Source organism: Vidua chalybeata, chromosome 27, assembly GCF_026979565.1.
Source record: "Vidua chalybeata isolate OUT-0048 chromosome 27, bVidCha1 merged haplotype, whole genome shotgun sequence".
NCBI lineage: Eukaryota > Metazoa > Chordata > Aves > Passeriformes > Viduidae > Vidua > Vidua chalybeata.
Genome location: NC_071556.1, coordinates 2,738,826 through 2,755,353, shown reverse-complemented (window position 1 = coordinate 2,755,353; position 16,528 = coordinate 2,738,826). Strand labels below are relative to the sequence as shown.

The following is a 16,528-nucleotide window of genomic DNA, read 5'->3' as shown; positions in this document are numbered from 1 at the left end:
TTAGTCTCTTCACCATCTGCGCTTACAATGGCAGAGACAAACAGTAGCACAAAATAAACATCAGGCATTGGTTATGGTGAAAAATGCCTTTAATTAGGAGTGCTGTCTCCTTCACAGCAGAATCCAGCCACAAACCCACAGAAAGTCCCACAGGTCTCAGTGCTTAACTTTTGCTTTTACCATCCCTGATCCAAGTCCTCATTCTGAGCCCAGCTCATGTGGATTGCTTTAAAAACCTGCCTGCAAAAAACCACCTACCACTGCAGTCTGAAGGACTTTTTTATTCATCTTGTTAAGCTCAAAGGTCTCCTGGTAGTCCAGGTTAGTAGAAGCCAAGGAAATGGTCAGGTTGACTCCTCCAACATAAGAAAGGATGGCATATTCAGCCAGAGCCTGCAGGGCCACACAGGTGTCCTGGGGGCCAGAAGAGGGAGAAATCAGAATAGTGAAGAATACAGGAGCAAAGCAAACTTCCAAACAGCTCTGCTCAGCTCCAGGTGGCAGAATCTCCCTTATTAATTCATATGGCAAAAGAAACATCAGGTTTTGCTCACTTTTCCTATCAAAAGCACCTGTGAGGACAAACTCTGGGTTCCTTTCAAATTACCAGTCCGAGGAGGATGCAGTGAAGAGCGCTGGAAAATTTTTCTTCTTACCAGAACACAAACAATTTCTGCCAGGAAACTCCACATTCCTGAATCAATTGACAGTGCATGCATCCCAGTTGCCTTTTCCAGAGGCTGCCCACCTGAGTAGATGAGAATCCTCCCAGTGCATTCCTCTGCTGTGAGAGCCACTTGACTACAGGGAGTGCAGAGGCCACGTCTCCCAGGAGTGTGTAGGTCAGAAGGGCATAAGATGTCATTTCCACCTCTGCAGAAACAACTGAAAGAGGGGTGAATTAAAAAAAAAAAATCAAAATACCACCTAGAAATGAGAATCCAGGCAGGTCTAGAGATAGTTCTAGGAATATTTATTAACTGAAAAATAATTCTAAAAAGTTAAGAGTCTTTAGAAGTAAACACAGGAAAAAGGGAAGTTAAAATGTCTGCACCCAAGGTGCTTCACCTCCCTGAGATATCTCTGCTTTCAACATAGGCCTCCCTTCAGCAAATAGATAACCAATAATAAAGATATTCACACAATAGATAAACTCCTTTTTCTTGACTGTATCCCACAAGTAATTCCTCTCCCACTCCAGTTCTCTCTGCTGCTGCCCACACTGTTGTCCTGCCCTAGAGATTTTCATACAATATCCAGTCAGATCCATCTTGAACATTGCTGCACCTACATCATATCCAAAGAGTCAATGGCTTTAAGTGGCTTGAAAATTACAGCATCATTCACTGTTTCTGTGGCTTTGACAGCCAAAGTCTAGAAAAATCAGCTGAAGTGTCAGTGACACAATCCTTAGGTCCATTTCAAAACACAAAGATAAATAGCTCTAAAATTAAATATATTTAAATTCCCTCTGATTTCCATTTTGAATTATTCTTGCTGACAGAAGAGTGAGATCCACGTGGGATTTTGTCTTTATAAAACTCGAGTTAAAGCTGATGAGACATCTGGGGCTGAAAAACCTGTCCTGTCTGGACCACATCTTGCTCTGTCTCTCATTTATCCTTTCAGCATAATGTTACCTGCATTTTCTGAGCTCTCTTTTCTCTGGACCTTTCCCTGACTGAGTGACAATTTCAGAATACTTTGTATTTTATAAACAATTCACTGCAATACGTGCAGCTCCTTCCCTTTTTCTCTGCCTTTGCCCTGCAGGTTCCCAAATACCTGATTGAGAGAGTCCATCATTAAATCCCATGAAGGTGTCTTCATCAGTGACAAGGGTTCCTGTGAGGCTCCAGTGTGTAAATCCATCTAGGAGAAGAGGGCAGTGGGACAGGGGTGTTATTAGAGCAGGAGTGCAGCTGAGCCTCTGTCGTGGGAAGAGTCAAATTCCACTTCTGCATTGGCTCCGTGCCCTGAGCTGCTCTGTCCCTCCTTTGGACACCCAGTCCCTGGGCAAGGGGCTCCCTTTGGAATGACAGAGATGATTCAATGTGACAGATCAGGTGATTCTTGGATTTTGGATTAAAATACACCATCAGGGAATGTGAGGTGTTACAGGGCACTGCAGAGCCTCTGAACAGCTCAAAATCACTCTGCTGTTAGAGAGCTGAACTGAGCACCAGGGCTGTGGCTCTGATCTCTGTGTGAGCCACTCATGAGCTGGTCCCTTGCAATTCAGGATATTCTGTGACTCTGCTGCACTTGCCTTCCTTCAGGAGCCCTCTCCAAAGAGAACCAGGAGCACCCTTGCCTTACAAAGCCAAACTGTGCCACCTTGGGTTTTTATGAAAATCTCACCTCTTCATTTTTTTATTTCTTTTCTTTATAATGTACGGAAAACATTCCAGATTTAGAGTTTGTCCTGTTGGTGTTCATCTTCTGATAGGATTTAAAGGATCCTACCAAGGGTCTGATCCTAAAGAGGGCACAAAGGAGCTTCATGGTAGCCCAAATGTGCTTGTGAGAGAAAACTGTGATGATTTCCTTACACTAGTCCATATGAACACAAATATTATCACTTTAGAGAGATGGGATATTTCTTTTTTCTTTTTTTTTTTTTTTTTTCCCCAGAATCAGCCTCTTTCAGTGAAACTGCAGAACCTGTCAGTGAGGAATCCTCATCCCCCAGGCCCCATGCTCTGCAGGCTGTGTTTGGATGGTGTGAGGGCAGAGGCAGGGCTGCAGCTCCTACCTTGGGTGATGGCCATGCTGTTCATCCTGCGCAGCACGGCAGCTGCACAGGGGCTGTGCAGCAGGGTCAGGGCGTAGGCACTCAGGGCTGTGGTGTAGGGATCTTCTGCTGAGTACAGGTTGGTCTCCAGGAAGTGTTTTGCTTTGTCTACAGCTGTTCTTTCTTCCTACATTCACAGGGGAAAGAGCCCAGGCATATGTACCAGTCTCAGGAGTTAGAATTGCTTTATTCATTAAAAAAACAAAAAAACCAAAAACAACAACCAAACAAAAAACACACAAACTCAGAAAGATACATTTTGCTCTCTGCAGAACAGCACGGACACTTTGAGAACACATTGGAACACCATGACAAAAGCTATGCATCAAAAATTCCAAAAAAAAAGGTGCAAACAGCAGAGTAAGAATGATTTAGGCTAACACTGAGACACACTTTTTCCTCCCTAAAGCTGAAGAAATTCTGTGCCCCTGCAAGGCAGCAGATGAGCAGGGCAGGGGCGAGTTCTGTGCTGGAGGTTTGATTGTGTTCCTGACACTCTGGAGCGTCTGGCAGACGCCAGAGGATAATAAAGGCCAAGGTTCCCAGGGGTCCCTGCAGCCAACAAACATGTTTTATTAACTCCCCCAATGACCTCACCATGCAGGAACGTGGCTCTGATAATTTATAGAAACAATTTAATTGGACTTGATGTAATTTGGTTTCCTTTGATTTCCCTGTGGCACTAACCTTCCCCTTCCTCATTTCCTAGCTAAGATCATTAGGAACACTCACAAATCTCCTCTAGGAAAACCATTAGAATCCACAGAAACTGCACTGCTGGGGCTGCCCTGACACACAGCAGCCCAGAGAGAGCATCACATCACTGCTCAGAGGGGGACACTGCTGACAGGGAGGCAGGAAGTTACTCTGTGAGCTCTGCAGGGTTTTCTGAATTTTTAATAAGGCTGAAAGCCTTCCACCCCAACAAGGACAGGGGGTTAGGGGGCATCTGCCTGCAACAGCAGCCTGGGCTCACTCTTCAGGCTCCACAGGGATGGGTGAGGAGTGCTGAGGTTATCAGAGGTCCTGAATGGGCACTGCCTGTTCTGACACCTCCACAAACCCTGAATGGACCCTTTTGTGTGAGAGCAGGTCTCCAAGAGATGCTGCAACACCCACTGCACCTCCTCTTTTCATCTGCCAGGCAGCTCTGCCTGTGCACAGCCACCACTGCCCTCTCCCTTGGCCGAAGGGCAGGGGAACATCTGCAAGGGAGCATCTTCCCAGTCCTAGTTAGTGGGAATGTGTCACCATAATCTTATCTAAACAGCTCCATCCTAGTGGAACTGCTTGCTGGCAGAAACACATCAGGGGGCAGGAGCACTGTTTTACCAGGAGTTTTAAGGAGGAGTCCCTAAAACACCAGTTGTACTGGAAATTTGGATTTTTTTTCCAGTGGAATTGGCCATTCCTACACAGCTGCTTCTCTTTTTTGCAGTGTTCCTGCTCTGTCTCATTGCAAAGAACAGAAACATTTTTCTGCAGAGCCCTCAATCCAGCACGGTGCAGGAGCTCAGCTCTCCAAAGGCACTGTAATCTAACAGCAGTAGCATTTTGGCCACTGCAGCCAAGCCAGACCACAAGAGTGCTCTGGGTCCCCAAGTTAAACTGCTTTTAGCACCAAGCCAGGATTTCTGAGTCTCCACAGGCAGGAGAGCAGGATCTGCACAGGCTGCACTCACAGCTTGAAGCTAAGAGGCAGAGAACTCTTTTTGCAGTAATTTCTGGGAGAGCTTGAGGGATGGGGCTGCAGGGAAGTGTTTTGATCTGGTGAAATAATCATGAGCTGATGGCTGGAAGGTGGGAGACCACCTTGAACAACTTCAGAACAGATTCTTTAACTTCAGTACAATCCCAAGGCTTTCCAGCAGCCTCTCTTCCCTGGATGCTGTCAGTCATTCTAGAGAGCACAGAACCTCTGAAGGCAAACAGCAGCAAAATGAAGTTTTTATAAAGAAAGAATAGAGAGAATTTTTGGAGCTGTTTTAACCAAGCTTTTGTTACCTCAGAAGTGACACCTGTTTCCAGAAGAGATGCAACCACATAAGCTGTGAGGGAGATCTTCCCATGGATCCCACCCTGGAGGGGCAAACAACACAAACCACTGGATGAAAACTAGAGAAAAGGACATTGGAGAAAAAAAAAAAAACAGACTTTGAAGCAATACAAAGGATGTGTTAGAACTAGAGGAGAAGCTGAAGCATCACCAAATTTCTTTTCTTTGCACACAAGGAGTACAAAATTTAGGAATTTTAGCTGGCTGAAGCCAGCTGTCCCTGGCCTGAGGACACGTTTAATGCAGTATTTTGTAAGACTTCACACCTTGCTTTCCATCCTCTGGGGACACCCCACAGACACATTTGGATAGACCTTTTTGAACTGAAATTCCCCTGGGTCTCCCTGCAGCATTCCAGCCTTTCAAGTGCAAAAATTCATATTCAAACTGCATCACTTCATGCTCTGATGATAATAACTTTTAAAATGTCCTTGCTGCAAGCTGATCCTGGATGGTTTTTACCTGAATGTCCTTGTTTAGTATCCTGCCCATAGCAGGGAAAGAACCATCTTCTTTCTGGTGCTGGATGATCCAGTCTTTGGCAGCTGTAAGTTCTTTGGGGTCAATGAAAATAAACCCACGGGACTGAGCAAAAGACTTGAGGACAAAAGCTGTTAACCTGTAAAAATGAATTAACCATCTTAACTGAAAAAACAAATTCAGATTAAAGTACCTGTACGGAAAAAAAACTAAATTCTTAGAAAGCACAAATTGAAAAAAATATTGCTGGGAAACACTAAATATTGTTGTTAAAATGTTCATGGGACACAAAAGCACCCAAACACTGTCCAGGCTTTGGATAAGAAAAGGATTAAAGGTCAACAAACTAAATTGAAAAGTAGAACTCAAAGGTGTACTTGTCATAGTTATGGCACACTCTGAAATATAGTTATTTTTTATCCCAAATTATTGAAGTTTTTAAGCTAAGAATCAATATTTTACAATTAAGAATCAGTATATTTCTCATAAGAAACCCAGATCCTTTCCTCAAGCCTGAAGCTGTGTTACACTTTATACAGAATTAAGACTTCAGAAAGCACCAGAAGTGTTTTTGGAATTCTAAACCTCTGACAACAAGTGTGAGCACTGGCCAGCTTGGGGGGATTGAGTCATTGCATTTACAAGCCCCTGAGGGATGGGAGGGTAGCAAACTCTGCTGCCTGGCAGGGGATTTTTGGAGTGTTGAGTAATTCTGTGTCACCAGATTTCACATCCAGGGACTGGGAGATGCTGGAGCTGAGGTGGAAGTTCCCTGTGTTATAGATACATATTGTAATATTGGCTTTTTGCAAGTATTAAAATGGATTTTATATGTGTGGTGTTAAAGTAACTTTGTTATAAAGTTTTTATTTCTGTTGTTAATTAAGCTTAGTGAAAGAGCTGATATCAGTGTGCTTGTGTTAAAATGCCTGCTGGGATGGGATAACATCCAATAAAAATATCATGAAGACACCTGTACAGATCTGCCAACTATCAGCACTCACTGCCTGAAGACAGTGAGGACCAGGGCCCAAAACTAAAAATTATAATAAAAAAAGACTAAAACTACAACCAAGGAATCCACATACTCTAAAAAAGGAGAACCAAGGAGGAGCCACGCTAAACAGATCATAGAATATGCAAACTAGTTTAGAGAAAAAGTTTATGATTGTTTATGAATATACAACCAACTGATGCCATAGAAAATGTATTTAAGGAGTATCTCCAAAGATAATAGTGCACAAATCATCCTGTCGGTACAAGGGTGTCCTTGAGGGGTTTTGAGTTGGTTTTGGTTGGTTTTTTACCTGCCTCTGCCACTTGTAGAGGCAGCACATTTCCCTGTACCTGCTTCAGGTAAAACCCCATTCCCTAATAGAATCAGGTGCTTAAATGCCCCATAATTGCTACTCCAGTTGCAGATATGATCCTGAACTACAGCTTAGTGCCTGAAACCTGGACTAATTAGCAGATTTAACTCTCCTAACTGCTCCTGAGTCCTGAATCACCCACAACACATCAGCCAATGCAGTCAGAGCACTCAGCAGCACTTCCATAGTCACTGAATATTATTGCATTATTTCTGTTCTCCACTGTGTGTGATACCACGAGAGAAGCTGGAAAATTACTCCTCTTTCCCAGCCAATTGTGTGTTTTTCCTGTTTTGCAAATACTTAGCACTTTTCTAACTCAGTTTTAAATAGTTTAAGGTCAGTTTTAAATAGCCACTCACCACATGCTCCCTGATGAGTCCCTCTCCCCAAAAGCACTGTAGGAGCCATCCTGCCTCTTGTAGGTCAGCTGGCGCTGGTAGCCTGGAAGGCACAAAAGAATTAGGAGTCAAAAATCTCCTCATAGAGAGAAAAATGAGTATTTGAAGTGAATGAAGACTCAGAACATCTGGAATATGTGCAAGGGATTCTGCTGCCCGAGGCAGCTTCTTATTCTGCTGTGAGTGAGAGCCAGCTCTGTGTGCAGTTTATCCAGAAATCTGCTCAGGATAACATCTGGGACACTGCAGCTCCTGCCTTTTGGACACTGGAAATGCTAACATCTGACACTTCTCTGAAAAAAAGTGCATTATCAAAAGGTTTTTACTTAAGCATACAGCCACTCTCCTTCCATTTTACTTCCATTTACAAATGAAAATGTTTTGCCTGTGACATTGCAGCTGGATTCTGACTTTTCTCAAAGCTGTTGCTTGGAACAGCTTTAGGTAACATAAAAACAACAGCTGTGACCTCAATGCACGTGAACACCTCCAGCTGCAGGGGCTGTCCCAAGGCCTGCTTTAGACATCATTATTAACATTATAATAATTAGGCAAATAATTAAGGTGAATGCTGAAGATAAGAACCCTCTCCTGGAATATCTTCTGAAGCTGAAAATGAAAAAAAAAAAAAAAAATTGCTCTTTCTACAAGGAAAATGATCTGCTCCTCAGACCTGTTTGTCTACAACCATGCCCATCCCAACAAGTGAATTGTATAAAATGTGTAGTGTGTGTTCATCCCTCCACATGGATGAATACACAATACACATTTGGACAAAGCTCTAAAACACCCATTGGAGTCAAACCCTCCAGGATGGATTATTTCTGAGAAGGAAAAGTCCAATCTGCAAGAAAATTGTGTCAAAAGCCACTTTAATGCCTGCTGAATTCTGCAGCACAGGACTTTTATTCCACACCACACAACGTTTTTATGGGAGTGGGTTATTGTTGCACTTGTGGAGGTGAAGTTTCTCTGCTGACCTCAGTCCCTGAGGAGGGGCTGCCCATGACTCCCACACTCCCCAGCTGCTCTGCAGCCCCAGTGCTCACAGGGAATGGCCTGGAAAACGGGAGGAATGAAGACCCAGAGATTGATGATGCTCTTGTAGTCACCACATCTTTGTCTGGGGGTGGTGGGATAGGTACAAATACCTGGCAGAAAGCTTAAGTAATGGTATTTTTTTTTTCTTCCTCCAAAAAATAGGTGTTAAATTAAATTAAATTGCTTTTTTTTCCCCTGCAGCCCTCAGGTAGGATTTACTACTGAGCACTGCCTGCTTCAACAGCTCCTCAGTGTTCATTTCCAGTGTGTGAATGGACACATTCAGTCTTTATATTTTATATCACTCTTCTCATTGTCCCTGTTCTCCTCTTTTTGAATGTTCATGGTGCCAGAACTGCCAAGGCTGTATGGGCCATTCATTCCAGAGCTGGACTCAATGATCACAGTGAGTCCCTTCCAGGATATTCTGTAATTCTGTGATTTTGAGCTGAATTATGATTCTTTGCTCTTGCTGTTATTCTTCTTTGCTTGTTGGTTGGGAGTGGCACAGCCTTTATGTCTTTTCTAAACACTCCTCTGGATGCTGGGGCTCACAGAAGAGGTTCCCCTCTCCAGTTTTCCCTTGTTCACCTGCTTATTTTTTTTGTGAGAAATTAGAAAAAATACTGACTGGTTTAGCCCAGGCCACTTCAAAAGAAGAGGGAATACATGGGAATTATTGGCATTTATTATCAGCACTTTCCATGATGGATGCTTGAGGGATGAAGAAGTTTTCTGGCTTGGTAAATCACAAAAGCCTTCTAGAGTGAGCATTTCCCATCTAAACCTTACACTTGGCAGGGCTCCAGTGAACACAGAAGGGTTTAAAACTCTTGGGGGTTTCTTCTGTAAGGGTTAATTAGCAAACAGAGTTTGGAGCCAAAAACCTGGAAGGTTTGCAGATTCATAAAAAGAAACAAAAGCAAATGATGTTGCAAAGGAAACACTGACTCGGGCCATTAACAAATTCCCTTTGCCTCACTGCTCCCAGCAAGCACAGAAAATTACAAGTGAAATGACTGGAGCCAGGCAGAGGAAGCAGAACTGAGCTTTTGCTGCTGAACACAAGAAATATCTCACATATTACATTTTATATTTATATTTTCAGAGGAGAACCACCTAACCCTGTCACCTCTGATTTCATGACATGACTATTGTCTGACTCATACACAAGAGAGCTTTGTCCCTTTGGGTCCCTCTTGTTTTTAATGATCTCTGAATTCTTACTTGTCCTGAGAATTGCACTTAGTTATAAAACTATTTTGCATGTGGCTCTTCCCAAAACAAATGCTGAGAAAAACAGTGGGGGAAAAAAAAGGAGAAGAAAGAAAGAAAAAGGTTGTTTTGAGCTGCTTAGTAAAGTAGGACAGGACACTGAAAGGACAGATAACCTAGAGCCATGTAATGAAGGCTTTTAACTACTTTGGATACTAAATTTTGATTTTTTTGTATACTATTACTAAGAAAATACTGTTTAAAAAGAAGTCCAGAAAAGAGCCATAACTCTAGTGACTAAAGGCTTGAAAAGACAATTTATGAATAAGGTAAAACCCTCTAAATATACAGATTTTTACTAAATTTAATTTTCCTTTACTTTCTAAAATGTTTAAACATAGAAATCAGCTAAGGAAAAAAAAATGAAGATAAATCAATAAACATCTGAACTAGGAGTTACTGAAGGGAAACACAGGTTACATATCAAGGGAAAAACATCTTGCCATCAAAATCTGTCAGACTGTGAGATTATCCTGCAAGAAATGATGAATCCTCATCACTTGGGCTAGTCTTGATTAGAAAAAGTGACATGTAAAGCAAAACTATGAATTCAAAGCCTTTTCTCCATCTGTAAATGTAATTGTGATGAGTTACCTTGAACGAGGTAATCTGTAGCTTCAACCTCCACCTCGTGGCTGAGCTGCTTGGTTTTCTGCAGGTATTTCAGCACAAAGACATTGGGAGCAAAATGGATCATGTTCTGCTCCCCACAGCCAAAGGGCAACCTCAGCAGGTTGTCCAGGTTGTTCAGAGTAGGACCCATCACATCTCCTGTTTGAGAAAGAGGAGAAATGTTCAGGAGCAGGCAATTAAGGTTTCCTTGTGGTGTTTTATGGTTATCCTCCACCTCACTGCACTAATATCTTCTGGCTACCCCGGAGACAGCTTAAATAAACTGTGAGAAGTGGGAAGTCCTTCAGCTGTTAAGTCCTAGCCCTTCAATCTCTTGTTGGATTAAAGAAATTCCACATTTCAGCCTTTCATGATCCATGACTTCCCAGTTTAGAACAGGGCACAATTTGTGACGAGGATGACAATGAAATAAACGCCATGAGCTGTAACAGACAGTGCCCCTGCCAAGCCCCTCACATGGCACCAACTTTAAGCCACTGTCAACCCAAGCAGGCTTCAAACAAGTGACAAAGAAACCCCAAGGAATGATCTGCCCCAGAATAAAGCAGTAATAAACCTTTTAAAGTGCCTGTGACTATCTTATCTGGTGTGCATTACTCAAGTACTGGTCAGAAGTAACAGCTGGAGCATCTGTTGACATTTGAGAAGGGGTACCTAAGTGATACCTCCTGATAATTGATACCTATTATTGAAGCCGTAGCTCTTTCTGATCCTGGAATTATGTTGTGGGGAACTCCAAGAGTAAATGCTTCATTGTGATTTTCATCAGTCTCTTCTTTTCTCCAAATTTTAAACTCTCCCATTGACCCCCAGCCTGTGGAAAAGCCAATGTACTTCACCTCAAGCTGTTTGGGGACTGTCCACTCCACAATAATAGATTCGTTTAGCACCCGAGTACCGTGGCCAACCTGAAAGGGACAAGAGACCATGGAGTTCCAAGAGCCCACACACGTGGAGTCACTCTGCCTCGTGTGCTGGGACACCCCCCAGCTCAGGTGTGCCCTGCAGATGCAGCAATCCCCCTCTCCTTCCCACCCACAAAACAATCCAAGGAAGTTCAATGAGAAATCCACAGGCGTGGCCTTCAAGGTTTCATCGTTAAAAATGTTGAGGACTTGTGGAAGAGGTTTTAGAGTGACTTCTGTGAGCCACAGAGAAATTTGAGAAGAGGATCCATGTTTACCCCTGACAGAATTTTCAATGACCAAGGTCATTGACAGGGAAACCAAGAAAGCAAGGAGGATAAATAAGAGAAACCTGCAACAAACAACCTTTGTTTGTCTCTCCTGACCAATGAGTAAAATGTAAACTTATGAGTTTTGTAAGAATGTATAAAACCATAATAAAAACAGTTTGAAAATGAAGTGTGCTGCTTTATATTGTCTCTGTCTCAACCACGACAAGGAATGAGGTCCTGAGAACATAACAGTGGCAAAAGCAGGTTTGTTGTGATCACAACAGCCTGATCAGGGCTTCAGAGGGAAAAGGAAACAGGAATGGAGCTCCCACCTTCTACACCAAGGAAAAGCTGCTCAGACTCTGCTCACAAAGAGACTTCCAGCCCGTTACACAGAAGAATTCAGTACCTGGATAATTCCATTTTTCCAGCTGATCCAGAAGCTGCGGAATTCATCCCAGGAGAGGATGCCAGGTGTGTCCCTGCTGGCCACTGGCTCTCCCATTTTGCTGGTGGAAATCCAAGTTTTGGTGTTCTGCTGTCCCCCGATGACGATCTCGGTCATCTCAGCCATGTCGTGGGGGCCCGAGGACAGGGCCAGGTGAGCATCGTTGTGAGCCTTCACAGCAAGGTCAAAGTGGCTCATCTGGGCTGGCTTCTGCATGTACTGGTACTCATATTTGTTAGGTGTGGAAATGTGTATTTTCTCTAGTCAGAAAAACAAGGGAATGTTGTAAGAATTGGAGCTCAGCTTAGAGCTGATAACTGAAATTCAAACAGACCTTTCCTACGGACATGGGAATTATTTCCAGCTTTTTTAAAGTATTAAAATACACATGGATGTTTCTTCTAATTTTTTATTTTTACCCCCTTCAAGGCAGAAAATCCTTCAAACTGCTCAGCTGAATTTCTTATGAGCTCAGCAAGTGATTTTTCAGTTCTAATCTAGTGGTCAAAAGCATCTCTGTTCAGCTACTGGAGCCAGCTCTGAGCTATCCAAATCTCTGGCAGAAAGGACAGACTGATTCCAGAACTGAATCTTAAAACACCAGCTGAAAATAAAGTACAGTCCCAGTTACTGTCCACAGTGCTGAATACATAAACTGTTCCATAAAGTAAAGGAATTTAATGGCCATTTCCAGAAATCACTTGGGCAGTTAGAGCAAATTCATAATTAGCCAGCCAGGTAAGAAAGACTCTTTATTTACAAGTTCTTCCTACACACCATAACTCATCAATCACAGAGAAATGGAAACAAAGATTTTTTTAATTTTTTTTTTTTAAGAAGCCAAATGCTTCTTTTTAAAACTGATTCAAACAAACTGAATATCTCATTCAAATCATGAACTTACCATTTGGGCAGAAGAACACACTGTAGGTGTATTCTCTGGACAGTCCCTCTGGCTATAGAAAGACAGAAATCCATGCATAAACCACAGGGCTTGGATTAGCAGGAACAGATTCCAGTTTGACTTGGAAAATACAGAAATTATTTTTGCTGCTGTGCAGTGGTTTCTATCCTTTATAGAAAAGTGATGGCACTGTGTTCTGTTAGCTAGAGCAGTGCCAGAGAACCTTCCATTTTATCATATTTCTTAGATTAACAGGGCAAGCTTCTCCCATAAAATATCCATTGCTTTTTCTCCTGAACAGTGCTGAAGATTCACCAGAGCAGCTCAAATGGGCTCTTTCTGTACAAGTACCACTAAAACTGATTATTTCCAATCTTTCTGTACAAGTACCACTAAAACTGATTATTTCCAATCTCCCTAACACACCGTAAATCAACTTGAGGATCTTTATAAATCTGCTCATGTTTGATTTCACAATCTGACAAAGCTTTTTTTTTCCCCCCTGAATTGTCATAAATTGATGTTTTCTCACCTCAATAATGACACTGCTGCGAACATAATCCACCCCCACGGGGCTCCTTTTGTCCATGTAAGAGTCCTCTGAGTGTTTGCCATTCTTCAAGCTCTGCATCCCCTCCTGGCAGCAGTTGGTCCCACCATAGGCAAAAGCTTTTGCTAAGAAACAGAAGGGAAAAGCAGCAGAGATTTTGAGATAGGAAGATCTCTAGAAGTTAAAGAGATCCAAACTAATTAGCAGCAGCTGATTAAGAGCACATCACATGCTGTAATTACCTCTCTCATATTGCCTTTATCCATATTTGAGCGATCACATCTAAAAATAGGCAATATTTGAACAGTCATGGGGCAACAGAGAAACTCTTTCCTAGTTTTTGGTGTTGCAGAGTTTTCACTGGGATTATTTGCACAGAATTTGTTGTTATTCCCTTGTTTTAAAAGTTTCCACTGATCTCTTCAGGGAAATGAAATAGGCCCAACCTTAATATCACAACAAAAAAACTCATGACCAGAGAATGTCCTGGTGTTTGTTTGTACATTCTGTGCATCACAGGCAGGGGATTTGCTCCTACAATAAATGAAGTTGAAAAGCCAAGTTGGCAGCAAGTGGAATGAATGAACTGGGGCAATAGGGAAATTAGAATTTTCTCTGAGAGAGGAAGAGGAAGAAACACTTGTAAAAGCCCTTCAAGAAGCTGTTTTGAGTGCTGTGTACCAGTGATGTTGCTCAGGCCCAGCTCGTTGAAGGACAGGACGATGGAGGTGGGCTTGGCTTCCCCAGGGGCCACACACTTCTTCCTGGTCAGGTGGTGCTTCCCAGGGTGCCCAACAAACTTTATGCCTTTTGGGACAGAAATCTTCACGTGGACCTGTGAAAGTTTTGGAAATGTCATTTATTGGAAATACCAGCTGCAAAGCCAAAGTGAGCTATGTGAATGGTGGGAAACCCACAGAATTCTTCATAACAATCACAGAATGAAGATAATCCACCTGTGAAAGTTTTGGAAATGTCATTGTTTGGAAATGTCAGCTGCAAAGCCAAAGTGAGCTATGTGAATGGTGGGAAACCCACAGAATTCTTCATAACAATCACAGAATGAAGATCACTCCTTCTTCAAAGTTTCTAGCCATGGATTTGACTGAGAGCAGTACTTTCAGCTCAGCAATTCTACAAATATTTCTGGGAGATGGTACTGGAGCTGGGCAGATGGGGAGTGTGAAAAGGGAGGTGGTATTTCTTGGGAAAAAAAAAATCCTTTAAAATTAACTGTTTTGGCAGATTTTGATCATGAAGGAAATTCTTCATTTTGGTTCAGGATGAGATTCCAAATTGGGGAATGTCTTTTCAAGTGTCTTTTCCCTGTCTTTTTCAACATTTGCTTTTCTGAAGTGCTGCAAGACACTTCAGCCTACCACAGGCGTTTCAAACCAAAACCAAAACCGAGCAATGCCATTTATTTGAGTTGAAAAAAAGCAATATTTATCTCCTCAAAGGATCTCTGCTGAGCTTACCCCTCTGTCAGCCTGCCACCTTATCTACTGTAGATCACCCACCAGCCGTGGTGAGGAGGCAGAACTGAGGGCTGAGCTTTACCTCGGCACACAGGGGCAGGTAGTTGTAGACAGTGAGGGGGATCTTGGTCTGCTCTCCCCTGATGACGTGGTAGGGCAGGGTGAAGTCGATGAAGAAAGGTTTGAATGTCTTCAGCTCTGTCTGGCTGGCAATGCCCAGCCCCTGCTCCTCAGACAGAGCCACGGCCTCCGTGATCCACGTGGTGATGGAGTCGGGCACCTCCACCTGCAGCTGGGCTTCCCCCGAGCTGGCACTGCCAAAGCAACACCAAATAAAGCTCATCACGCTGATTAAATGGTTTGTAATGATGTCCCCCAAGCATTCTGGGGAATTCCCTCCAGATGCAGATTGAGCAGATAGCATTGTCTGCTTTGAGCTTTACAAAAGGCTCCGTGTTTTCTATCAGTTTTGAGATCTGCAAATGTTTATAAGCAGCAGAAATGCAAATAGTTACTCATGCAAAACATAAATTCTTCCTGGATTAAAAACTTCATTTGCAGCCTCATTTCCAAGTCACTTTTTTTAGAGGCAAATGTCTGCATGAAGTTAAAAGAAAAATCTAAACAAAACTCTGAAACAAACCCCAAAATCTAAAAAGAAAGACAAGAAATAATCCCAGACCAAAGCCCTGGATAAAAATAGTTCAACAATAATTGATTTAATAGCTAGTGAAATAAAAGTGGGTTTTTTTTGGAACTCATTGTCCCTGTGTCCATTGCCACACTGCAGACTCTGCTTGAATGCAAGGACAAATGAGAAACTTTCTAAACATCCAGTTCATCAACTGCTTATTTTGATTCAGAAACACTTTGGTTTGATTGGTTTTGGAATGACTGACTTAGAAATTTTCCAAACCTATCATATTCCTTCAATGAGGATTGAAATCAGTTATTAAAAATCAAATCTCTGAGTATTTAGCTTTCCTGTGCACAGCACAACGGGATAGAATAAACCTGGTATTCTCTTCCATGCTTTATAAAAATAGAAATTCAGTTTTGTTCTTCAGACTTTGCTATTTCCCTCCTGCAAAGCAGCTTTTGGAACAGAAAACATTTCCTCTAACACAAGAACAAAAGCTATTTCATGGCTCAGCTGGCAGGATGATTGGTGCAGTTGTGAGTGCACCCCAAGGTTGTTTCCTCTCAAGCTCTTATTTATTCCCCAGAGCTTGACACACATGCTGCCAGCTTTGGGGCCATGGAAAATGAGAATGGGAGGTCTTCAGAAGTGCCCACCTTGACATGCTGTCCTCATCTGCAGAGGTGCCTGATGCACACCCAGAACACACCAAGAGCTGCACTGCCACTGCTTGTCAGATCTGCTCACACTTGAGGCACCAGGGAAGCACCTTGGCTTGGCTTTGCTCCTCTCAAGAAATGAATTCTCAGTGAGCCTGAAGCTGTTGCTCCTGTCAGGAGCCAGGCAGCTCATCAGGGACTCATCTCTGTGTTTGTATTACAAAGGGGAAGGATTAAAACAATAAAAAGTGGAGATCACTGTGCTTGTTCAGCCAGACTCCAAGCGCTGGCCAGTGAATGTGGCTCCCCCAGCTCAAACTCCAGAGGGAAAAGCCTTGGGAAATGCACTTGTATCATAGAAACATGGAATGGTTTGGGTTGGAAGGGATCTTAAATCCCATCCAGTGCCAGCCCTGCCATGGCAGGGACACCTTCCCCTGTCCCAGGTCACTCCAAGCCCTGTCCAGCCTGGCCTTGGGCACTGCCAGGGATCCAGGGGCAGCCCCAGCTGCTCTGGACACCCTGGGCCAGGGCTCCACAGAAAGATTTCTTCCCAATATCCAATCTAAACCTACTTAAAGGCTGAAGTTATTTTAATTCCTTTTAAGCAGACACTTAGGTG

At 42.9% G+C, this 16,528-nt stretch overlaps 1 protein-coding gene across 4 annotated transcripts in view; it reads right to left on the bottom strand.

The window, feature by feature from the left end:
- The window catches only part of CPAMD8 (C3 and PZP like alpha-2-macroglobulin domain containing 8), a 55,746-nt gene that overhangs the window by 21,021 nt on the left and 18,197 nt on the right, over positions 1-16,528 (bottom strand). For all 4 annotated transcript variants that reach the window (XM_053965784.1, XM_053965786.1, XM_053965787.1 and 1 more), the window contains exons 20-33: positions 14,690-14,921; positions 13,811-13,964; positions 13,112-13,254; positions 12,580-12,631; positions 11,637-11,935; positions 10,733-10,958; positions 10,012-10,188; positions 7,063-7,144; positions 5,313-5,469; positions 4,799-4,873; positions 2,756-2,921; positions 1,786-1,872; positions 749-885; positions 259-414 (exon numbers count right to left, since the gene is read on the bottom strand). In XM_053965784.1, coding sequence (XP_053821759.1) covers positions 259-414; positions 749-885; positions 1,786-1,872; positions 2,756-2,921; positions 4,799-4,873; positions 5,313-5,469; positions 7,063-7,144; positions 10,012-10,188; positions 10,733-10,958; positions 11,637-11,935; positions 12,580-12,631; positions 13,112-13,254; positions 13,811-13,964; positions 14,690-14,921 — 2,143 coding nt within the window. The remainder of the gene's footprint in view (positions 1-258; positions 415-748; positions 886-1,785; positions 1,873-2,755; positions 2,922-4,798; positions 4,874-5,312; positions 5,470-7,062; positions 7,145-10,011; positions 10,189-10,732; positions 10,959-11,636; positions 11,936-12,579; positions 12,632-13,111; positions 13,255-13,810; positions 13,965-14,689; positions 14,922-16,528) is intronic.